Source organism: Sphaeramia orbicularis, chromosome 7 (genome assembly GCF_902148855.1).
Source record: "Sphaeramia orbicularis chromosome 7, fSphaOr1.1, whole genome shotgun sequence".
NCBI lineage: Eukaryota > Metazoa > Chordata > Actinopteri > Kurtiformes > Apogonidae > Sphaeramia > Sphaeramia orbicularis.
In genome coordinates this window covers 16,146,079-16,172,608 of record NC_043963.1, presented here as the reverse complement: position 1 = coordinate 16,172,608, position 26,530 = coordinate 16,146,079, and the positions used below count along the sequence as shown (strand labels likewise).

General features: G+C 35.2%; 1 protein-coding gene across 1 annotated transcript in view; it reads right to left on the bottom strand.

Annotated features, from left to right (window-relative positions):
* l3mbtl1 (L3MBTL histone methyl-lysine binding protein 1) overlaps positions 1-26,292 on the bottom strand; it is a 30,407-nt gene extending 4,115 nt beyond the window's left edge. Inside the window, exons 1-19 of the mRNA XM_030138205.1 lie at positions 26,201-26,292; positions 22,141-22,345; positions 20,012-20,199; positions 18,700-18,829; positions 16,525-16,690; positions 14,636-14,774; positions 14,498-14,546; positions 12,274-12,362; positions 9,115-9,219; positions 8,866-9,001; positions 5,474-5,565; positions 4,898-5,049; positions 4,100-4,176; positions 3,774-3,859; positions 2,476-2,586; positions 1,206-1,347; positions 914-1,016; positions 575-763; positions 21-70 (exon numbers count right to left, since the gene is read on the bottom strand). Coding sequence (XP_029994065.1) covers positions 21-70; positions 575-763; positions 914-1,016; positions 1,206-1,347; positions 2,476-2,586; positions 3,774-3,859; positions 4,100-4,176; positions 4,898-5,049; positions 5,474-5,565; positions 8,866-9,001; positions 9,115-9,219; positions 12,274-12,362; positions 14,498-14,546; positions 14,636-14,774; positions 16,525-16,690; positions 18,700-18,829; positions 20,012-20,199; positions 22,141-22,345; positions 26,201-26,203 — 2,212 coding nt within the window. The 5' untranslated portion in view covers positions 26,204-26,292. The remainder of the gene's footprint in view (positions 1-20; positions 71-574; positions 764-913; positions 1,017-1,205; positions 1,348-2,475; positions 2,587-3,773; positions 3,860-4,099; positions 4,177-4,897; positions 5,050-5,473; positions 5,566-8,865; positions 9,002-9,114; positions 9,220-12,273; positions 12,363-14,497; positions 14,547-14,635; positions 14,775-16,524; positions 16,691-18,699; positions 18,830-20,011; positions 20,200-22,140; positions 22,346-26,200) is intronic.
* Between the last annotated feature and the right edge of the window lie 238 nt (positions 26,293-26,530).

The following is a 26,530-nucleotide window of genomic DNA, read 5'->3' as shown; positions in this document are numbered from 1 at the left end:
TGTGTCATTAGGAGACTTACTCTGATAGTCTCTCTGCTCGTTCTTCCTGTATTTCGGAGGGCGGCCGATCCTGTGAAAGGAGGGAAACATATATATGAGACAGGACCATGTATCATGGGCATCAAGCTTTTTTAAGACCTTTTAAGATCATTATTAATGTAATTTAATGGTTGTACTGTGCAATGTTTTCTTAAGCAAGATCCTGTTGACCTTGGACATACGCATATTCGATGAAAGTAACATTAGCACCACATCACAATATGACCATTTCGTATTATATCATTGCTATATTATTGAATGAAATAGTATCTAACTGGCCAGGTTTTAAACCATTTCAACCCAGAATTTTTACATTAAGTAGTGGAAGGGAAAACAGGTGCATTCACTTATTCACTTTGTTTTTCTTTTTTCAAATTTGTGAAAATCCATTAAAAAAAATTGCTATCTCTTGGAGAAGAAACTGCCAGGTCATAATCTAATCAATTCCTAAAATGTGTCTAAATGTTATTAACATATGATGTGAATGTAAACTCTATAAGAATCAGTAGAAAATTTTGAAACACACATTTCATACCTGCCACGATAATGGGTTTTCTTGGTTCTTTGGCCAAAGAAACGGTTCCTCTTGCACTCTGAGTCCGACAGGTCGGCCTTCAGTCGACCCTGGTTACGCTCAGCCAGCGGGCAGCCAGATATGCGGTGATGTGCAGTGAACCGACCAGTCACATGACCTGAACCGTCACAACCAGGAGTTGGACACTTCCTGATTAGAAAAATAGGGTCTACATTTTAGTAAAATGAAAATCTATCTACAGTGCACTTATTTAAAAGAACTTTCATGGCTCAAAATGAAAGTCATGATGATTGTTTTGGTGTTTGGTGTCACAGTATTAGAGTTCAGTTCAGTTCTGACCTGTTGTGGAAGCTGTATTTGTTGGTTCTGGGGTGGCTGATGGGTTTACAGGGAACAGAGGAGGGGTAGGTGGACTGACCTGCAGCAGGAGGCTCCCTCACCCCTTCAGACATAAAATACAGTTAGATCAGCTTAAACACAAACACAGAGAGCCTGATCCACCAAAAAGACTCCATCCATACAACTGTGACTGGCCTGGGTGACTGGATTAATGTCACATTCTTTATAAACTAAACCCTATGTGTTTATTTATTTACTGTAAAACATTGTGTGAAGTGGTGCTGGTCATTACCGTGTGGCTGTGGAGTTTTGGTGTCCCGTGGTGGAACTTTCAGTGGGTGACCGGTCGCTTCACACCAGCCTGCTGGATGGATGTCGGGGTGGTCGGAGTCCATCCACTCATCGTAAACGTGACTCCAGCCGTCGTAATGGACCTGAAAATGAACAATCGACTAGGTAATACAGAGCTTCAAACAGACACTTAACACAGCAACAGCACATGGTGACACTAGTTAGTGGAATAAAATAACTTATGTAGTGTGGGGTTGGAGTTATTTAGTTCTGATGTTAAATTATATGTATTTCTGAATTTTGGCACTTGACATTTTTTTGGTGCTTTTCCCAGTTTTCTTTCATTTGTAGTAAGTGTGTGTGTCAGTTGGTCTCACTGGTTACCCTTTTTTTTTTTTTCTTAAGAGAGTTTTGTCAGTCTGATTTGTTAAGTCACTTTCCACATGTTTTTAGTCAGTATTTCCAACCTTTCACATGACTTTTCAAAAGGCAATAAAATCCTTTACATGACATTCAACAAACAGAAGCTGATTATTAAGTTAATTTTTATGACAGCTGTAATGACAGTGAAATGACAAGTCACACCTCAACCTCCACAAATCTAATCAAAACCTTGAGGTTGACTCCATTTTAACAATTCTATTTAACGTCTAAATCTGGCAGATTTACTCATGTTTTGTGAGTTTTATTAAAGATACAAAATTAACTCATCAGGGGTGAATGAGGAGACAAAGGTGTGAAAGTGTTTCTGTTACCTTAGCATCTCTAATATCTCTAATATTAGCATGATAATGTGGAATTATAGTTAATTTTTGCATCAAAACAAAAGCAAAAGTCTGCTTTAGAAAAAAGGTAATGTCACTGGTGCATTTACCCACCTTTCCGAATATGTTTTCTGAATTGAATTTTTTATTGAAGACATTCTATAAAGTAAAGGTAAGAACTTTGCATCCCTGCAAATATATTATGTCGCTTTTCCAAAGTTTTGATAATTTTATTTATTTTCATGACTTTTTCAGGCCTGGAAAAGAAAGTTTAAAATTTCTCATTACTGTAGGAACCCTATACTTTGTGATCATGGAGTATCTTTATGTTAGTTTGATGAACCTCAGTGCTAGTTTTGCCATTTTATTGGGTAAGTAAATTAATTTTCCAAATCCACCTGACACCTCAAACCCATGTTACTCCCCCAAAGTGAAAATCTTATGTGTAATATCTGAGTCTTAAACTATATATTGTGTTTTAAGTCAATCATAAATACAAACACACACCTTAATGCGGTGGGTTTCAACCTCCTCCACTGTGGCCACCCTGATCAGACCAGGACTCCTCTTGTCCACAGCCTCCAGTTTCATCTGTGGCTGGAAACTGTGAGGTGCACGCTGGAAAAGAAAACTAAGAAATCCATCATTTGCATACAACTCAACTTGTATATTGAAGAATAAAACTAATACCACATGTAACTAAAAAGACACAAATCAGTTATTAAACAATTCAGAGTTATTAAAAAATTTGTACAGTTACTGATGAGTCATTAATCATTCAGTTAATGATATTTGCTGTCATATTTTTGTTACTGAAAAAACTTAGCATCATTTCCATGTCTCAGATTACATTTTTGCCGTATTAATAGAATTCAGTGAACTAATTTTAATAGTTACTATTAATTAGAAACACTGTTTATTTTTGAACTTGATATAAAGCTTTGTGTAAAATTCCCTTATTTTATATCAAAAATGGAATGAAACATTGACTATGTTTACATGCACACTAATATTACAATTTTGTCTTTATTTTGAAAAGCCAACAATAGCGTTTTCAAAGTTTTCCACTAGTGTAAGACATTCCACTATGTGAACTTAGCCTTCCTCTTTTATTCCATCAAATATCCTCTGGAAAAACTAAGGCTTTTTGATATTTGCTGGTGCATGTAAACTTACTCAGTGGTGCTAAAAATGCGACTTTTTTCCTTAATTAAAAATGCAGAAAAAGAAAATTAATAAATGACAATGTTCATTCAAGATTAAAGATGCTCTATTGTCATTCAACATGTGACATGAAGAACGAAATTACAATTAACTCCATCAAGTATACTCTCATCTGTGCATGTATAAAAATATATGAAAGATTGAAATCAGTACTGAAAATCAAGTTTTGTTTTGGTCTTTCTTTAAAGTTGGTAGAGAAGTATTCACATATGTGGCTGTTCCCCTGCTGGACTAAACCTAATTTACTCCTGAACATATAGGAGCCTGAGATTATGTGTATAATGAGGCACCTTAAACACTGAGATGGACCATGTTTACACTGATTGACCTACATAGGATGGTATAATTGTATTCTTTAATTTTGAGGTACTGTTTGTTTGTTGTCTGTCTGGTTCTTTGTTGAGGTTGTTTTATTTAGTTTTTACACATTGCTGTCACTTAGGTTATTGACTTTATATCCTTTCACATACAAAGGTGTGTGGTATACATGTAACCTGTGACTGAAAAAAACCCTCAATAAAATAAGTTGGGGAAAAAAAAGTTGGTAAAGAAACATTTTTGAAATAGTTTTTAGTTCTCACCACTTTGAAGGCATCAGCGGCCACTGCCTTTGCACCGGTTTCCTCCAGGTAACGAGACCAAGAAAACCGGCTCTGGTCTGGATAATCTGGTGTAACAGTAGAAAATAACCAATATAAATGTAAATACTGAAGTGTTTTGACAGCTTTTATCTGCTGCAGAGGGTATGAAATGCTTAAATGATCTCTTTTTCATTTTCAATTATTCACAATTGATTTTGTACTAATCTGTGGTTTGTGTTCAGGGATTTTTGTGTTTAACCACATCCGATTTTACCAGGTGTAAAACAGACAAAAAGTAGACTGTGATGTGAACATGAGTAAAAGACCTTGAGGTGGCGTTAGTGGGAGGTTTCTCTCCTGACACCAGCCGATGGGATGAATGTAAGGACTACTTGAATCACACCTGTAAAATGTAACACATGGAGAAAAAAAGCTCAGCTGTGAGTTAGAATAAACATTTCTGGAACCCTATAGAAAAAAATGAGCTGCAGTGATTCAGTTGTTCTGATTGATGATACAATTTGCTTTTTTCATACGCTGATGTATATATTGTCTTTATTTTCTATTTAAACTATTTCTGATATGTTTAGTATAATTCCTGTAGGATTAACACAAATTTTTAGAGACAAAATGTCAAAACATTCCCATTATTGTTCATAACCGTCAAGTGCATGAAGTGGAGTTAAAGTAAATTATTTTATACAACTAAACAGCAGGATTTTTCATTCTTTTATAGTCAGTTATTTCTATATTCACTTGAAACACTCAGGAAAACGACAACACTATTACGATAATTGCGATAATGTTATTGTTCACTTTAAAAGCACTTTTCTGAGAGCATGTGGTCTGAATTTTTGTTTTATTAAAGATATTCTACTATTCTTATAATTAATATCATCTCTCCTATTTGATGAGGTAAACATCTTATCTTACCTTAGAGTTAAAAATTAAAGGCTCTTTCCTTCATTTTCAGTTTAGAACATTTCTGGATCTCAAACATTTTCTAATACAGATATTCAGAACTCACATGAATACAGAGGAAAATTCATCGTCAGCTTCTCCTAATGTCTTCCTGGATATTTTTACATTTACAATATGTTGTTATAAATTTTATCAAAGCTTACCAGTAATCATATGTGTCGTCCCAGTTGTCAAAATGGACGAGGAAGCGGTCGTCCACCACGTCAGTAACGGTTGCTACACAAATGAGTGAAGGGTTCATACGATCGACGGCCTCCAGCTTCATTCCCACCTCGAAACTACATTTGACATCAATCTAAACAAACAGCAGAAAAATACTGACTGTTATATAGTCAGAAAGCAAAAGAAACATGTGTCACAGCAAATTAATAACGAATAAATTAATTTTGATTGTTTGACTTTATTTAAATCTACCCCATCAGAGAAAAGAAATCAATGAGTAAATAATATAGAACCAAGAATTTAGCTCCAACGTCAACCACAACAAGCACTAATCTTAATTATCATCTATCTTTATTTAATTAATATGAACAGATTCTAGACTTGGAGTTCTGCAACTGGCAGATTTAACACATTTAAACAAACTTCACCTTAGAAACAGAGGCCAAAAACATCCAAGTGAACAAGATAAACCTGTGTTAGAGTTAATCCAACCCTTAGTTTTTCAGCTCCACCATTCCTGCTGGTAATAAAAGTAGAGTATGTTAAATAACACTAACCCTCCCAGGACTGGCAAAGACTTCCTTTGGAGCAACTTGTGCTTTAGTCATCCTCAGGTAGTTGGTCCAGGTGAACTCCTCCTCTTTACAACCTGAAGGAAAGACACATATATAAGCTTTTTTTTCTGTAATTTTCTTTTTTTTTTCCTTTTAAACTCTCAACACATTCATTTCTCTGTAGCTCTTTGATTTCTCATCTTCACACCTCCTTCTGTTATGGAGTTTTGACTGTTGTTGGTCCCTTTACTTATAAATGAATGAGAAATATGACACCTTGAACATAAACCAGGATGTAAAATGGTACAAATCACCCCTGGGAAGCAATTAATGAATGCACATTTTAACTTAGTGCCCAAAAATGTCAGAGTATCATACCAGAGGTTAAAAAGGATCTTGTTTTGAGGAAAATTATTGCAAACAAGTCATGACCAAGAGAAAAAAGGTGTAATTTCTGAAAATACATTATTATTATTATTATTATTATATCTTTATTCAGGCGGGACAGTGCACATTAATGGGCACATGTATACATTCCATTTCAGTATAAACATGTAAATAGGCCAGAGTTAGAGTCAGTGCTAATTTTCATCCGCAGTCCCCACTTAATAGATAATAAATGTTAATCAGAGCATTCAATATACAACAGAATTTCTGGTCTGTAATGAGGATGAGAAGTCATGTCCATTATAACAAGAATGATTTCTGGAATACCATGTGAAAAAAGATGCACAAATATTATAATGCAATAAATACAGCAACATATTTTACCATCCCGATTACATTTGGTGTAGAGGAAAAAGAATCTGCTTATGGTGAAATGTCAAACGGTAACCACAAGAATTTTTCTCTTTTTGTAAATGTTGCGTAGTGTCCAAACCTTCATGTTTTCATAACGTCTTGACACTCTGCATCCTCTTACTGTATGAGGATGGTACACTTTCTTGCACCTCATGATTTACTCTACATAACTCATTAGGACACTTTTTTATGCCACCTAGTGGGAGTAAAAGCTCAACACACTGATCACTATCAATGTAGAAACAAGATGGTGTCAAACTGTGCAATTGACAGACAGAGCTGAGAAAAATGTGACAAGATACAAAACCTTTTCCAAATTTAAGGCTAAAACATGAGATGCAGATTTGACACCTGCAAGGAACAGTGACAAACTGTGATGTTACTACTTAGGAGGTGTAGGTAGTATTTGAAGATATGGAGACAGGTTAAAAAAAAAAAGTCAGATTTTGAACACAGCTTATTAAACATCCTCCTGGTATCATTTTGTCCTTAGTCATTTCAAGTAAACATTTAGGGTACATTTTTATGGTTAAATCAAACAATAAAATAACTGAAATAAACCCAGAATTGCATAAAATTGAATACTTTCATTTTGTCTGTCAGTAGAGAAGTAGACCCTTATACAACTATCAAAATAAAGATTAAAAAAATTTAACTCAATCAATTTTCAGTTTAGCACAGGATTTGGCTCATGGTGTGTTCAGGGACCCCTGCCATGTGAAACAAATGTTAAATATTAACTAAAATAAATATGCAGTTGCATTGGTGAACGCTGCTGAAAAACACCAGAATTAGAAAATTTACATCTTCCTTCTGCATTTCTCTCATCTCGGTCCAAATTAAAAGACAAAATATAAAGACAAATAATAATAAAAATGAAGCCACTTTTCCAATCTAACATGTTTAGTAGAGCTGTAGAATTGCGTTTGTTGATCAGCTGAACAGTCATGTATTTAACCTTCCTGTCTGAAAACACCTGTGTTTATCCAAAAATCTTCATCACAGGGCAGGGCAGATTTTTTAAAGCCATAGTCAAACACAGGCAAAGAGTGCATGAAGAACTTTCATGTCCTCTCAGACCACAATACGATAAAAGGTAATAATGGAATTGTTGGCTAGTGACACTAAAAAATGATCAAGAACTGCAGCTTTAAATCATCATGACGATGCAGAAATCATATTGAAAAACTCTTTGTCCTCTCAGTTCCCAGAAATCTTGTGTGCAGTGTATCACATAATAATCTGTGTTTGGAAACTGAATACAACTCTTTGTGCATCATTTCACACAGAACAATAAATTGGACAGACTGATCCCTCAGACGAAAAATAGACAGTCTGAGATTGGAGTGTAAAGCAAAGAAAATGTAGCTACTGAGGTGCAAAACGTTGAATAAATGGAGGCTTTTAGCATTGCTCTCTTGTTTACAATTTAGCTTTTTGTGCAGTCATGCTCACACATTGACATAAACACTTTTATGCTTGTTAAACATTGGTTACACTTTGGTTTTATGGAATAAGATAGACCCAATGTCCCTATATGAGGATTTTTTTCATGCTCACAGACAAGACTTTCAGATCCTGCTGATCTTGTTTGGGATCAATAGAGGAAATTAAAAATACATTCAATTGAAAAGCTCACGTTTTAGGAGGTTACATTTGACTTATATCACATGGACTAAATCAGGCCATTTTTGAACATTTCTGACATTTTTCTATATTTGGTGATCATTATGGTTGTAATACAGTTTACGACATGAATTTGTTTCTTTTTTGACATTTTAAAAATTTAATGTCAGCTACTCTTACAGATCTATTACACACTACAGACACTTTTTGCACCCTCTGGGTACCCTTGAGCCAAAAACAAATGATAGAAACTGCTACTAAATCAACTTTCTCAGCTTTTTTCCAGAATAATCTCTTAAACCACTTTTGCTTTGCTCAAAAATACCAAATATTCAATCATTTTCAGGATTTTAATCCTTTGAATGCCAGTTTGGATACTTGATGCCACTTGTGTTATTGAAAAAGCAATGCAAAATATATTTTCCATATAATACATGGTGGAGGGATGTGGCATTGTTTTATATCAGAGTCTTGGACATGTCAAACATTAGCAATAATACTGGTTTCATTGCATTAGAAGTTTTTGTTCAGTGCAGGACCCTCATGGCAAAAAATGCCTCATTAACTTACATTGAATTTTTAATCTCACATAAATCTCACATAAAACATATATACTAATGCTTATACTTTTTTTATACATCCAAGACTCTAATCCCCAGCAATGCATCACCTCCCCGCTATTCAGTAAATAAATAATATACAAATGTTTGTGTGCTGTTTTTTTTGTAAATAACAGTGATATGTATTCAAACTGGCATTTAAGGGGTTAAAATTGAGAAAATGATTGAGCATTTAGGAGTTTTGAGCAGAACTGGAGTGGTTTGAGACATTAATACCAAAAAAACAGAAAGAAATACTGATGTATGGTGATGTTATTGCAGTTTTGTGTGCGTACATTTTTGGCTTTTGAGGATATACTGTCTATAACTGACAATAAAAAACACATGGATATTATCATGACCTCTGACCTTTGGGAGTGTGCAGTTTGTGTGCGGTGCTCTCACACCAGCCTGCAGGATGGATGTCGGCGGAGTTGGCGTTTACCCAGAAGTCATGGCAGTCAGAGTAGCCGTCAAAATGGAGCCTCAGTCGGTAACCGCAGACCTGAATGAGGGCGAGATGCATCAGAGGGCGAAACAGGCAGACAGACTCTGAGTCAGTCGTAATTTTTCAGGTCATTAAGGTCCATTGAGCGCATTAATGGAGGTCTGACTCACCTCAGCCACAGTGAGGACAAAGTACATGGACGGATGCTGTGGGTCAATGCCTTCCAGCTTCATGCCCTGTTTAAAGCCGTTCTTCACTGTCGGGACTCTCTGAGACTGGACACGTGGGATTAAAAAGCATATGATTCAGCACTGTTCACATTAAAAAGAATGATTATCGTGGGAAGAATGGATCAGAGCAAAAAGACCCAGGGAAGATAAGACAGAAAATGGAGTATTGAAGATTACAAAGCAAAAGCAATACTTCTCACAAAATCAAAACAACATTAAGAGAATCCATAAAAACACGCAATGCCATAAAAAGGTACATTTAAACTGGATTTAAAAGAGTGAAATAAAACACCACATATCATATACTATATAGGATTACAAAACAGCTACGATGCAGTGCAAGATACGTATAAATTTAAACTACAAATGACTGCAGTTTTTTTTTATCATTCTAGTGCAACTCATTTAGTTTCTACTCTGATTCTTTCATATGTAAGGCCAAGATGAACCTGGAAGGAGGACAGTGAGCAAAAAGTAAATATTGTGGTGTTGTGTAATGTGAAATTACATTAAATTAAAAGAGAAAAAGTTAACGTTCTGAATCTGAAATAGCTACTGTTCAGTTAGTCAATAAATTAGTTGCAAATTATCAAATGAGCTATTTTGATAAGCATTTAAACACTTTTAAGACTGGGCATTTTTTTTTTTTTTTTTTTTACTTTACCTTTATTTAACCAGGAACTCCTTTTGAGATTAGGAATCTTTTTTACAAGGGAGACCTGGCCAAGGTAGCAGCCATACCAAGTCCAAACAACATAAAAAACATACATGATACACAATTAATAATAAAACACAATAACAACTATTCAACCATAATGGTACCAAGAAAAACAGTGACATTCCTCCTTCACTGCATTCTCCATGATATTTTTAAAATCATTAATAGAAATGAATATATGTAGTTTTACAGTTTTTTGACAATTATTCCACGACCATGGTGCATGGTAGGAAAATGCTGTTTTTCCAAAGTCTGTCAGAACTCGGGGAACAGTCAAAAGCAACCACCTGGAGGAACATAAATGAAAACTACTAGAGCTAACAGAAAGAAGATTACTGAGGTATTTTGGGAGTTTACCCAGCAGAGCTTTATAGATGAACATAAACCAGTGTTTTTGTCTACAGACATAGGAATGGACTTACCATTTGATTTTATCGTGAATTATTTGGGTAACCTACCACACGAGATGAGAAAATATGACCGATATCTTTTGCTAATATTATTAGCAGGGGCAAAAAAAGCCGTAACTCGAAAATGGATGTGCGAAGATCCCCCAACACTTCCGGACAAGACAGATGTTGTGAATGAAATGTATGACATGGAAAGACTGAGCTTCTCATTAAGACTCACTACTGACAAATGCAAAAAATATCGGGAAAAATGGGAAGTTTATGTTAATCAAAGAAACCTGTATAATCTTATAATTATAAATGCTAATTTTGACTTTTTTGACTAATTTGTCCAGAACTTGTCTGTATTTTATTTGTCTAAAGATTGAACCTAGATGCTCAAACAGTTGTGGTCTGATTTTTATTTATTTGTTTATTATGTACAGGGTGGGGAAGCAAAATTTACAATGAACGTTTAGTTGTTTTTTCTCAGCAGGCACTACGTCAATTGTTTTGAAACCAAACATATATTGATGTCATAATCATACCTAACACTATTATCCATACCTTTTCAGAAACTTTTGCCCATATGAGTAATCAGGAAAGCAAACGTCAAAGAGTGTGTGATTTGCTGAATGCACTCGTCACACCAAAGAGGATTTCAAAAATAGCTGGAGTGTCCATAAAGACGGTTTATAATGTAAAGAAGAGAATGACTATGAGCAAAACTATTACGAGAAAGTCTGGAAGATACTATTAAAGAAGAATGGGAGAAGTTGTCACCCGAATATTTGAGGAACACTTGCGCAAGTTTCAGGAAGCGTGTGAAGGCAGTTATTGAGAAAGAAGGAGGACACATAGAATAAAAACATTTTCTATTATGTACATTTTCTCGTGGCAAATAAATTCTCATGACTTTCAATAAACTAATTGGTCATACACTGTCTTTCAATCCCTCCCTCAAAATATTGTAAATTTTGCTTCCCCACCCTGTATACTGTAAAACTTGTATATAAAAATAAAGTATAAAAAAAGGCTGGACAATATGAACATAGAAATGTGGAATTTCAGGGATGATTTATGATTATAATGATTACTTTTCTGGTTATATAAACTGAGGACTGATGACACAATCATACTTTTTATTTACTAAAACTATTTGCCATATCTGTCTATAGAAACACATTCACAATTAATATATTAAATTAAGCCACAGGTTGCATTTAGGATGTTTGAACAGGTCTTCAGAGGAATCTTCTTTCTAATGATTCTGTTATGCAAATATTATACACATGGGTAGTAAATTGTATGTCTGTGATATCAGGCGAAAAAATTTGTGGCCTTAGTGATCTGCTGACTCAACATGAATATTTATAAGATGATAATTATCAAGTTCCTTTCTATCATGAATTTTACATGTTTTCTTCCCTTCAGAGTGGATCTATAAACCCATTTACTCTTTGTTTAATATAACATGATGCAGTAGCGCCCGTTGTTTCTGCCTGTAGCCGTTGAAAATGTTGAAAATGAAAAGGCTTCACATTGACAGGACACAGCTACAGCTCACAGATCATCTTTATTGCAGACAGTAAACTTAAATTTAGGACCCCTTTATTTTTAGAGAAAGAGAATGCTGTAATATTTTATAGTTAACTTAACATGGAAGTTCAGCTGTTTTATGTTTTCCAGTTATTGTGGAAAGAATTTTACAGTACCAGTACTTTGTAGATGCAGGTTTGAGTGATTTATTCCTGTATCTAAAACCTGATGTGCAGAAACATTTGCTTGTTCGTGCTTATTCTCTTCTTTTTATCAGACACAATCAAAGTGACAGATGGACATTTTCAGCTGCGAGTACATTCTCTACTCTATTATGTATTCTCATTTCCTGCCTCCACAGTGTTGTAATTTTGTTGTGCTTTAGTAAAAGGAGAGTCATATTGTTATTTTCTCTGCCGTAAACCTCCATCTGTGTAATAAACTCAAACATACCTCTTGGAAAAGCTTATTGGGAGCAGCCACAGCTTTGGTTTCCTCCAGATACTGAGCCCACGTCCACTGTTCTGCCTTACTGTCCCCACCTTCACCAAAAGCACAAATCAGTGGATTAAGGCAGTGATTAACACGTTTCCATAACAGAAGTCAGACAGTTGAATCTGAAATCCAGTCTTACTTTATATCTTTTTTTTCCCGATTACAACACATGAATTTTTTCTTTTCTATCTGTTTATCTTCACCATTTCTACATCATTGAATTGTACAGGTAAAGTTCATTATACATGGATTCACCTTTAATGTAGGACAAAAAGGACCATATTCAGTATCTGTTTCCTGTTAGTACGAGTCCTATTTCCTTCAGTATATGTTCTTCTGTAGATGAATTGCATAAATCCTCTTTTCCATGGGTTGCATACACTTGGCAATCTGTCTAAAAAGACCCAGAGTAGTTTTTTTTTTCCTGAAGCCAGCATTTAATGGGTGACAGCTGAGTATAGCATATTATTAACTTTAATTCATCAAACTGTCTTTTCTGCAGGGAAAGCAATCAAGGCAAATAAGAGAAGCCATTAAAACAGAGTTTTCTATACATGCTGGCTGCTGATTAAACAGGTTACATATTAAGTCCAATTTTTGATTCTAATAAAAATACATTAACTGTTTGACCAGTGCATTAATTCACAACCTGTAGCTTTTGCATCAAAATAATGTGAGACTGAACACAGCGCTTGTGTTTTACTGAACAGAGACAACATCAACACTGACAAATATTAGGAAAAAAAAAAGAAGAAATGAGAACTGAGTGCTGCATTTTCCCAACACATTTCTGAGACAATAACGCACCAAATGAATGAACCAAAGGAGCCGAATCTAGTGTTTCTACTTTAAAATGTTAAAAAATGACCTAACTTAATATAGAGTTCTGATGTTATGCCATCCATATCAGTGTCCTGTATTGGGAAGATGTGAACTAAATTTATGCACAGCCAAGGGTGACTCATCATGGTGAGTCTACAGTATGTGACCACTAGAGGGAGTAGTGAGTCACTCAGCCAGCTGCTCTGGTTGTTTTACCAACTGGCTCTTCCATATCCTTGTTGCGATGATAATCATACGTCAAAATTACAACAGAAATTACATGAAAGTTTTAGCAAATTGTGGTATATAGTAATATTTCAAAACTAGACTTATTCTAGAGCATTTTTGGTGATATTTTAACCCATAAAGACCCAGTGGTACTTCTCAAGTCAAGTCAAAGTCAAAGTCATCTTTATTGTCAGTTCTGCCATGTACATTGTATACAGAGAGAGCTGAAATTACTGGACTCTAAGGCCCCACAGTGCAGTAAGCATAAAGTGCAAATAACATGGAAAGGTGCAAAGTGCAAATAACATAGAAGAGTGTGAAGGTAAATATAAAAGAGTGCAATAGAGGAGTAACAAAAGAACAAAAGAACAATCAAAGTGCATATGTGCATCACTTGCACTAAAGTGGTGATGGTTTGGGGGGGGGGGGGGGGGGGGGGTTTGTTAGAGTCCTGAGTTTGTCTGTGTCAGTTCCCAAATGAATGTTTCTCTATATTTAACCATTCTTAAGTGTTTCACCTCTTCTTTATTATAATATTCTCCTCTTTATTTTGAGTTTTTTCAGTGTAGAGCATATATTTCTCTATACTTAATTCACTGATCATGTAGATGTTCATTAAACCTCAGAGTAAATTCAAAGGGTATTATATCAAAAACTGAAGAAAAAGTGTCTTTTTCAGTCCAATCTCTCATTAACTGAGCATAAACCGAGTGTCTCCATCCACTGTCATTGATTCAACTCCATGGGTTTTACTGGTGAATCAATGTTGTAGACGATATGGTGTTTCCACGGTAACTACGGAGCCTCTGAACATCCAAATGGGTCATATCTGATGACCATGAAAAGATGACAAACTGTATCTTGTACCAATTATTTGCATAGATTGGTAGGATTAGTGGATCAACAGGTATTAAACAGTTTATATCAGTGGATGGTTTAGGTCCAAGGTGGATGTTTGGGTCTTTATGGGTTAACATTTACTGGACATAATTTGTGGCAGTATATACAGTTTATTATCACATATTAGTTTGATTTTGACTGCAGTCTGATTTGTGTATAGATGCAGATAACAGAAGGTCAGGAAACAGTGGAGCAAAGAAATAAAACGGCAAAAGAAGAAATGTTATCCTACCTCCTCTAATGTGTCTGCTATCTGCTTTAGAATCGTCCATTTTCTCATCCTAAAAAACAAAACACATCAACATTCAGTCCAAAAATACAGTCATAGATTAACAAATGAGGAAATATGCTTTGTTCTTCATTGCCCCACCGTGCCCTCGATGTCTGAGTCTTCATCTGATGGACTCAAATATTCCTTCCTCTTCCTCTTCCTCATGGGCTTCAGGTGGTCTGGGTTCAGGGATGAAACTCTCCCTCCTGCCGGAACCTTTTCCACTACAATGCTCCTCCTGAGAACCACAGAGGACAGATACAGAGTCACCACAGATACCCTCAGTCATGTCCAATCGCCTTAAATGGACGTTCACAGTCAGAAATTAACCATGTCCGGCAATAATATCTGTATAATACTGTAGCATATTCATTTATGACTGTGACCATGGAATTCAAGTCAGTAAGTGCACTTATATAGAATTACAGTGATGGTCAGTTTCATAAACCAAGGTGTCAAATGTATGCCTCGTGGGCCAAAAAAATTGATCTGCCAAAGGGTCCACTGCAGTCCATGGAATGTATTTGTGAAAAACAAAAATTACACTCAAGATATTAATAATCAAAGGTGTAAAATCGTTTTAATGTAGGAGCCACAGAGCCAAGTTTGATCTCAAGTGAGTCGAATAAGTAAAATACTATCATAATAACCTGTAAATAATATTAACTTTTTATGTATATAACACCTTTAAAAACTGAGTTTACAAAGTGCTTTGACAGACAAAGCAGAGGGGCAACACAGCAGGATACAACTGAAATAAACAAGAAGCAAGCAAAAACACTAAAACAGAAAACAACACAACAAAAGTGATATGAACAGCAAACTAGAAAAACATGACACTCCGAATAAATTTGAATGTATCAAGAAGAAAGGGCAGAGATTACATAACATGATGCTGTCAAATCAATGTAAAAATGAAAGAATGGAATAAAATAACATCATGTATGTCAATATAAATGAATAATCAAAACAGGGTAAAATTAAATATTCAAACATTAAAAAGAAACATCAAATACAGGCAAGTCTATAAAAATGTGTTTTAAGAAGTTATTTAATAGTGATTTGAAGTGATTTGATAATGACAATTAGTGTAAAAAATAAAAATTGTTTACATTTACAAACTATCACTTCACAAAAAATGTGAATAACCTGAACAAATGAGAGCATAAAATCTCTTAAGAGAAGTAAGTGCAGTTTTAACAATATTATGCCTGTTACTGAATGTTTTGTGTCTTTGTAGATCTGCTGCGATCAGTAAGTTGTAATGCACATATGTAAATGATTCATAATACTGTTAAAATTGCTCTTGTTGTTCATGTTATTCACATTTTAAAGGATACTTTGCAGATGTAAACATTTTCATAATGTAATTTACTTTTTTCATTGTTATTATTTTACTGGTCTGGCCCACATGAGATCATATTGGGCTGTATGTGGTCCCTGAACTAAAATGAGTTCACCCCAGTTCTAAACATAGATATGCAAAATAAAACATCAACTGTAACAAAAAAATATAGCTGTATATTACAACTGTAGCATATAACAGATTAAAATACTGACGGAACAGGTGCACGGAGAAGGCAGAGCTCATTACTGCTATTATAACATTTTCAATTTCATGTTATCAGAATTTCTACCAGCTCCATTACTCTGCCAGTAATTACATTCGCACTAATGCACATCCATATACTGGAAAAAATTAGATCTGTAACACACGATAAACCCAGGTTAAGCAAATAACATTCCATCGTCTGCAGCAGAATGTCTTCATCAGACACTGACATTTACAGGCAGTTAAAAACAGCAGAAGCAGCACCTGTTACCCAGGGAAACTAAGAAAACCATTCATAATACACACAGTTATAAATAGATCAAATGAAACACCATGCATGACTGGAACACTGAGCAGACTGTTGATATTAGTTTTTCTTTAGTGGATGAAAAAGGATGCAATCCATACAGTATGGAAGCATCTGTGAAACACTAACTTGTCCATGATGGGCTCTCTGCGTAGTTCTTCACTGAAGCTCCTCTGGGCTCTGGGGTCGTGGTTCTGCTGTCCTGGTCCGACCTGGACTTCAGGTTTATTGACCTGAACCTGCCGCTCCGGCTCCATGGCTGCTCCCCTCACAGACACAACAGGGGCCAATACTTCTGGAATATTAAGGTCAGAGGAGTTTATTTGGAGGCTGAAGGTGGAGACTGCTGTTACACATTCATAATTTAGAGATACAAATATTTCTGGGTTTCTCTGGAGACACAAATGTTTGGATTTGTTTATTTAAATTCAGTAGAAACTGCACGGTTCATTTATTATCCTGGGCCCAGCAGGTTATAAAGCACTTACAATCACTACAGTCTTTATTTGCTGCATAAATTACATCTTGAAAGCAGAGCAATGCACTGCGTAATGCAATGCAGAGTTGTAACACAATGTGATAATGATGACATTTTAGTATAAATAGAACTAACAGCTCCTAACTGTCATGTTTTGTTCATTTTACACCAATAGTATAGCACAAATTTAACATTAGTTCCATTACATGCAGACACACTAATGTGGATATTTTATGAATCTAACATTTTTCTCTATATTTGGGCTTATTATCTGCATGTAAATGTGGTTTTAGGTTATAAAAAAAAAGATTTTTGAACATGCTTCCCAAAGTCCCACATTTTTAAGGACTCTGGTTTATGTGTATCTGTATGTTCAGGGAAAAGACAAAAAGAAAAACATCAGCTTCACGTCTCGTTTTATTCATGTCTGTTAGTGCTTTGTATCATGAAGCTCCATCTGAAACATCAAATCCAGGTGTATAAATCAGTGCATGACCTGAAATAAATTGAGGTCCGCACGGATATCTTTGGGAGACGGACCAGACCAGTGCTAAATCCACATCATGTAAAGAATACACCCCCACAGCCTGAAGCAACACTTAAAAATATAACCCTCATGACAGACTTAAAGCATCTGCACCTGATACGTCCAGTATTAATTGAAGTCCAGCAAAAACAATGCTTTGTCTGATGTCTGTAGTCATTTTTGTGTTGTCATGAGGACAGAATTTTTGTAAGAACATACATCTGTGAATAAAGCTTACAACTAAAATTAAAAAACAAATTACTAATAAAAACAGGCAGCAACAAGTGGTGCCAGGCACAACAAACCCCGCCCCTCGCACGTATTGTAGTTTATTTCGGCATCGATCCAGCTAATGTCAGCATATCAATTGCCTCTGTATATGTGCAATGTTTGAAGTAAATTGAAACAAAATTTATGTTTTTATGACATTTGAAATTTCGCCCATTATCAGTAAATGGGAAAACAAAAAGATGTGAAAAATTCATACAAAATTTGAACTTTGACCTACTTTTCCATAAATGTAATCACATCTATTCTGGGTCACAGGCAATCTATAAACCCAATTTGGTATGAATTCAACCAACAGTTTTACTGCTACAGTGTTAACAAACAAAGAAACAAACAGAACCAAAAACAATACCTCTCGCCTCGCCTTCGGGAAATGCGTTATTGGTGCCATATTGTTTTTGTTACTTTAATCCAGCTGGTTTTACATCATTAGGATCATACCAAATAACTGTGTTAGCTCAAATAATGACAATACGGCAATAACATATCAAATATCACAGTTCTCCACCCTAGTCTGACTGTCTGTCTGACACTTGACCAGTTTCCTCCTTGTTGCTGGAGCTCAAATCATAGTAACATTAACTAAAGTGATCTTCAAAAACAGTATGACACTGACTGATGTCTTTTCTCTTAAATTAAGTGGATCCAAAAAAGGCAAACAAGTGATTTCTGAGTAAGATACATGGGAAATAAAAAATGAGTTAACAGATAAAGTTAGAGGTTTTGATAATGAAGCAGTCTGGGATATCTAGGATCAGCCATTTTAGGTAATTAATTCTTCAGATATATTTCATGACTTACCATTGGTTAATTAATGAAAACACCTGTACTACATTTCTAACCTGTACAGTTTCCTTATTTATTTGAGTTAAGAGTCACTATTTGTGTTGGACCCCTGTTGGAATGGATCTATTCCTGTATCAACCAGATCAAAGTGAACATATTCTACATGTTCCCAGTATTTTCTTTTTACATTCCTGCAGCCTTATATAACCTGTTTCTCTGAGTCTACCTGGCTTGTCTGGGGGAGCGTTTTCTGCATCAGCAGATCTCCCAGAAGTCCCTGCTGCTGGTTCAGTGGTGCTGCTGGTGGTCCCAGGAGTGATGAGTGTACTCAGCGTTCCTACGTCACTCACACAGAACTACAAGACAACAGAAGAACGTTAGCTTCAACGGACCCATCAGTCAAACTGTGCCCTGATATTTAACCATGTCTGCTCAACATCTGATCGACTGCAAAGAGATGGCAAGGAAAAATAGTAAAAACATTAAACACACTATATGCAGTGTTGTTTTTTGTTTGTCTTGTAAACTGAGTTTTATTGCCGTCTCTCTCCTTAGTTAATTGGTAACTGATCATCACAGTAAGATTTTATAGCTATGGTTATACAACTTCATTTTCTTTCCACCTTTTAATAAAGGGTAAATAAAATGACAATATGGGACCATATTTTATGACATACATTTTTCCATCCTTCTGCTTTGCACATATTAACCAAAAATTAAAACTAATGCTAAAAACTATATTTAAAAAATGAACCAAATTTAGAAAGTGCTTACACAATCATAATCCTGACAAATAACATAAAAAACCCAAAAACTTTAATACGAAAACTAATGAAATAAGTCATATGCATCACTTAGACATATATTGACCCTTAAAGACTTAGAACTATTTATTTATTTATGAACTATTTGTGACCTCCTATTGATTTTTTCTCTATTTTTAATCTTTCCAAAGTGACTTATCGTTATTTATTATATTATCCTATGCATTTTTCAGTGAAAATCAGGTATTTTCCTGTATTTAATTTATTGATCAGGTAGATGTTCATAGAAGCTCAGTGTAAATGCTATGGTTATCTCAGGAAAGAAAAAAGTGAAGAAAAACTGACTTTTGCATCAAAATGAACATAAATCAAGTGTCTGCAACAACTGTCATTGGTCAAACTATATGGTTTTGTTGGTGAATCAATGTTTCAGAAAATTATGGTGTTTCCACATTCACTACAGAGTCTGAATGTCCAAATGGGTCATATCTGATGAGAATGAAAAGCTGAAAAACTAATTTCACCTGAACTATTTACATCTATTGACAGAATTATTGGTTAAAAAGTGATTAAACACATCAGGAAATGCTTTTGGTTGCTGTTTAGGTCTTGAATGATTTTTAATATAATATAAGTAATTATAAGATCAACAAGAGTTTCCTAATTCTCCTTTCAGAGCCTTATATCATCATTATAGAAGACGTGAGGGGCAGTTTGTTTTTATCTAAAGTGTCTCGTATGAACAAAAGGTTCAGCCCAAGTTCCAAACTTCACCTTGAGGTTGCTGCTGGGTAAAATGGCCATGCCCTCCTTCCACTCCAGGACGTGTACGATGCTACAAGCCCCGCCCACATGTGCTGTCAGAGTGGGAGGGGCGGTCTCATTGGCTCTGACTCCTTTACCTGTGTCTCCAAGGGCAACAGCCTGAGTCACCTCCATCTTCTGATGACTAGGAGCTGGAGCTGAGAACAGAGGGAGAAAAGATATGTTATGTGAAGTATATAGTTCATAAACATGGCTTCGTATTTCAAACCAGGTTTTGTCTCACTGTCAGACTTTTTAATGTATATCTTTGGGGTATTTTGAGCCTTTATTATCAAATGAAGCAAATTTCCATTGCCTGAAGTGAACCTGTGTTACTGCAGTATGCCCTCAGTCTATATGGCCCCTGTTAACTGTTTTATTCATTTTCACAGTAACTGAATGGCTCCTCAATGAAAAGAGATTTACCCCCGAGGAGATGTAGAAGCAAATCATTTTAATTCAGTTATTAAAGCTGTAGCACCCAAGATGCATGCCTCACGTAAGAATTCCTCATGGATTCATTAACAAGTGAATAATCGTAAAAGAAGTTTTTAGTTTGTCACATCTGAGTTACAAGCGTCGAACTCCTCAGCTCTAATACAGATGCTATTGTTTTTGTTTAACTAATACAGTTCCCACCGTTGTCTAAATGATCAACTTTTATTGTTTATTGGCTGAAAATGGCTCTGTTCAACTGTGCATAAAACAACTGAAAGGGTTCTATCTGCACTCTTCACTTTTACTTTATTTTAATTGGTTATTATTTATGTTCTATTGATTATGTCTTAATTGTAATTGTGTGTTTTAAACTTGTCTCTTTTTGCCTTGACTTGTCACTGAACCTATAATTCAGTGCTCAGACAGACTATCGCTGTCATTCTCATAATATACTCACAGTGAACAAAACTCCCTGAACCAGCCTTTTTTGAACTATGAGGAGATTTCTTCTACAGAGGTTACATGTTTGTCACTAGTTTCTTGTCTGTAAGAAGGATTACACAAAATCTACAAGGCTGATTATCATGAAACTTGGGGGAAAAAGTGTTTTACGCTACAACATAATGGAGCACAGCATTGAATATTCTGTTTTTAAAGGTGAAACCTGTGAAACTGAAAAGTAAAATGAAAAGAATTAGTCTTAGATTTGTTGATTTTTTTCTGTTTGTGCTATATATGCAGTTTTTTATTATGTAAAAATGTACAAGTGTGTTTATATTTGTATTAGGGCTGCAACTAAGGATTATTTTCTTGAATTAACTGATTAGTTATTTAGTCTATAAACTGTCAGAAAATGAAAAATGCAAAAAGCCAAAAATGATGTGCTCAAACATTAACCGTGTACCGTCATAAAAACACAAAATAATCATATATATGAAGATAGAAAACAGCAGTATTTACTCAAACTCATTAATTAATTCCTGTTATAGCAATGGTACCATCTTATTTTTAGTTTTTAACTTGTCCTATGTGCACAAACATATTTATAATAGAATCTTCCTCCTCTGGTTTAATAAGCAGAGTAGACGATATGCTCAAACACAAGTGGAAAAAATCTTACCTACTTTGTTTCTATGCCATATTTGATTAATTACTGTTACAATACCCTTGTGGCACCAATTAAATTGCTTAGACACTGCTGGGTAATGAAAAATGCTTGGTATCAATTGATACCATCTTTCATCATAAACAACTTTAGACACTTTTACTGATGATATTATATTGATAGATAAATGCCAGACATGTTAAGTAGGGTTATCGGATGCTGCAAAAGTCCAATGACAGTAAAAAAAAAAAAAAAAAAAAAAATTAAAAACAAAAATAAAGATTTCTACCACAAAGTGTAATATAACATTCTGTTGTTAAAAGGGGAAATTGGTGTCAAAAAGTATCATTTAGGTCACAGTACCAAAGCCAAATTAAATAAGTATCATTATTTGCAGCTGAACTGTACATTTTTAAACAATACCGAGACTTATTTGTTGTTTACTGTACAAAAGACAAACTATTTCTAGATGAAGTTTAACGTTCCTTCTTTATATAATGATTAAAATGTGGTTGAGATGTTCATTTGTCCAATATGAAACTCAGTGATTTCTTACCTGGTAGGAGCAGAGCTGTGGTGGTGTGAGGCTGGGGTCGAGGCTTCTTGGCCACGGCATCGCTCCCACTCCCACAGACCAGGACGGTGTCGCTGGGGGACGAGGAGGACGCCGGGTCCAGTGGGATGCGATCAGGTTCTTTGGGTGGAGCCTCCATGTTGACTTTGGCACTCATATCGAAGTCACTGTCCCTCACTCCGGAGCGCTGAGAAACACAGAAACAACATCAGCTCCACAAAAAAACTGGTCTGCGTGATGCAAATGGTCTACACTACTACGAACAGTGTGTTTCATCCACAGACTGAGGTGTTGGTCTGGAGAACACCGTGTTCTGTTTCAGCACATAGGGGCTTTAGTTGAACATACACCTGCAATGTGATGCCTTTTGCTCTTTATTCTGCAAATATTATTGTGATTCTCTCAGTTGTGGAATGACACTAAGTACTTTAAAGCTTACATTTGCAATTGCAGTAGTTCATTTGACTATTCCCATTTGATTAGATGTAATTTTATACTTCTATTCCATTGCATTTTAGAGGGAAATGTAGTTTTCACTAGATGATTTGATTCAGTTCTGACCAGTCACTCAAATACACAGCGGTTCTTGATGCATCCCAGTGTAATGTATCCTCAGTTTTCTATAACACTGCACATCAGGGCTACTTTTTCATCAGTTTATCCAAGCAGTCAAATAAATCTGAACTCCATTTTATTTAGAAAGTGTCTTCATAAATCAGACCACAACTATCTATTACACAAACAGCTGTCTGTGCATCTTACATCAGTGTGTAAACATCACAAAAACACAAGATAAACTCTTCTGTACTGCATCACAAGTGGAGATATGAAGCTTCACTGGCTTCTGCACACTTGGTGGTTATTCCATGGTGCATTTTTTGCACCTATAATTACTTTTTTTATACATAAAAAATATTAGGTGATGATCAGATGATTGTGTCACATCAGTGGTTTTTCCAGATTACTGCACGTCATGGCCACTTTTGAACAGATTACGCAATCAGATAAAACAGATCATACTTTTCTTTAGACACAATATTACAGAGAGACGACAACACTCCATAATGTAAACAGCTACATCTTTTCTCTTGAAAATTATCAGTGTGACCCAATGTAGTACATAATCAACACATTATAAATCCTTCTGTAGTGTTAGAAGTAGAGCTGGCCTCACGACTGGATTGTTATTAAAAGATTATGTATTATATTATTTGATTCATCTGCATAACAAAATCTGCAGCCACACCATTATGTCTGCTTTAACTCTGCTTGTTTAAGGAGGTCTAATTTGTGCTTTTTCTGCAGTGGCACTTATGTTGAATTAAACTATGGAGAGCAGCCACACTGATAAAACTGTGTCTAATTCCCTTGTTTTTCCAGCCTTGTGACAGAGTCAGCAGCCAATGTCAGCTATCTCAAAACAGTATTTAAATTGTCCTCAGTTCAATCAATTTTTATTTATATGGCGCCATCACAATACAGGATTATCTAATTGCACTTCAAAAAATTCAAGTCAAGGCTTTAAGAATCCTATACAGAGACAAAACCCAACAAAACCTCCAAGAGCAAGCCCATGGTGACAGCGAGGAGGAAAAAACTTCTTTTACGGAAGAAAAAGCCTCTGACAGAAGTGGGCTTTGGGGAGGCTGCCATCTGCCTCGACCGGATGGGGTGAAAAGAAAGAAAAACAGAGAGAAAGAACAGAAAACACAGACACTGGGCAGGTTAGAGTGTCTGACTGTGAATGAGGTTAACCACTCAACTGATTAACTAATGTTTACTACATGTTTTAATGCAGTTCTTTACTATTCATCTACCCAGTAGTATGCAAAGTATCTAAAGTTGACTCAATAATACCAAACTATATCAATAATATACTCTGGCAATACTTTAATAGGTTACTTTATAATAGTATATAATAAATTAACAAAGTAGTACATTATAATAGTATAAGACTGAATGATGAAATGACCATAAGAATAATCAGGACATCGATTGTATATTACATTGTGGTAACTGTGAATAGAACTCAGTGGCAATGATTATTATAATATGATTATATATAACAGTAATTATCATTGTTCTAATATATGTTTCATCTTTAGGGTTAATTTTGTTCACACTGTCAAACAAAATAACAAAACCCCACAAAATGTTTCAGTGTTTTTCTAAATTAACCTGATTTTACTCAGTCAGATGTTAAAAAAAGGTTTTAACATTATCATTTTCTAAAATGACTTAGATGACGGAAATGTTCTGACCATAATGAAGAGTTTAAAACCACAAATGATTATCTCAAATTGGACTTGAATTGTTCTCATTTTGTGGATTAACACTGGCAAAATAAGTACTAACTCACAAAAAGAGTGCAGGTAGTTTTTTTGGTTGTTTTTACTCGGGTAGATATATCAGCCTTTAAAATGGAAATAAATAATGATTTGACATTAATTGTGATAATTATGGGTGTTGACGTTTGTTTTGTTAACATTTTTTTAGCTGTATCACTCAGCTCCACTAAAAAAGGAGTTATTCTGGATAATACTTACATAATGCAATAATGCTATAATGTTCATTTTGCTGTTAATACTTTTGTTCTTTTACATTTTCAATTCAGGACTTTTGCTTCTTCTAATGGAATATTAATGCACAGTGATATTTCAAGACCTGTATGTAAATACAGACATTGGTTTCACTAAAATGTAAAATTACAGACAATCATGCGCTGTTTGAGGTCAAGATTTCACTCATTTTCTGTGTTTTCTACTTAAATGTGAGTCCAACAACAAACTGTCTTAAAACTGTACAAAGGGATACATTTTTAGGATTTCTTCATTTTGGGTGTGATTTTACACCCAAATAAACAAAACTCACCTCACTTGATGATAATTTCCTTGTTAATAAACCTTAGTACTTCATATTGGTGTAAAACAACTTTATACAAAAAATGATATGCAACATTTTTAATGAGTTATTGGGGAGATTGTCTTCTTTGTCTACACGACAATGGATATAAAGCCCACATAAACCATACTAAAGCAAACATACAGCACAAAAAATAACAGAACCCTATAAAAAAGCAGCTGCTCATCATTTTATCTTGCATATTGTGGAGTTAATTTCATATTTACATAAAACAATAACAGTGCAAACTTAAAATAAATCATCTTATTTTGCAATTGTAGCTCAATTGACAGATATTCGGCAGTTTTTCTTACTAAAAGACTTTATCTGCTCATCCCCTAATTTCGTCACTTGGTAATATAACTGAAAACATTACAATTTAATTTACCATTACCACTTTATTTACACTCTATCAGGATGTTATTTGACAACACAGCCTATCATGTTGGATTTTCTACACAAAAAACGCCACAGGAAAAAAAGTTTTAATCCATTTATTTATATAAGAGTGTTATTTTACACGGTATAACGGCAGCATTAACAGCCATGACCCTGAGTGACTTTTTAACAGCCATCCATTTCCTCCAATAAAAAGCCAATAACGGTGAAACATCAACATTTACGCACAAGACACACACAAAAAAAAACACCAATTCAGTTAAAATGGCGGAGGATGTCAAGTCCTTAAGGCAAAAAAAATGTGTAGAAAAAAATAATAAAAACAAAAAAACAGTGTCTGAAATACCGTGAAAATGCATTTTACTGAAAAATGAACCCTGTCACCCATTCCGGCAAACATCTCAAATGAATGAGCACAATTTCCACCTCAAAATCCGTTAAGTGTTCAGTGCTTCATGCAATAATCTCGGTGAAACTGGTTTTTACCATTTTAATATGTTAAGAACAGTTAGGCCAATTAAGCGGCTGCCATTATGATTTATATTTTTTTAAGATGAAAAGCTTTGTGGTTGATTTTTTTTTCTCCACAACGATAAAACGCTTCACCGCTAAGAAAAAAACCTGACACCTTAGCAAACGCGGCTGTTTCCAAGATTCAATTGTGTCAAATAATTAAAGGAAAATGATGAATGTGTAATTTATTCGTGGTTGCGAATCGTTTCGGAACTGAAATTTGGCTTACCATCTCTGATCTCCTGCGGCTCCGGGGCTCTAACTGCGCATGCGCGGGCCCGCTATACAGTCACCGCTCGTTGGACACAATGAAGAGTTCGGACGGAGCCGCTTCACTTTAAGCAATAGTCAATATATGTGCAAATAACCTGGCGTGTAATCTACTTATCTAGTGTCGCTTCGGGCTCAGGTACAGCCTTCTTGAAGAGTGACGACTACTGCAAACATCTGCCTTATCTCCACCAGAATCCACCCCTTAATCACAAGCATTTATTATATAATTAGCAGGATATAGGTCACGTCGATACTGCAGTCAAGGTTTGAGCAAACGTCACACAAA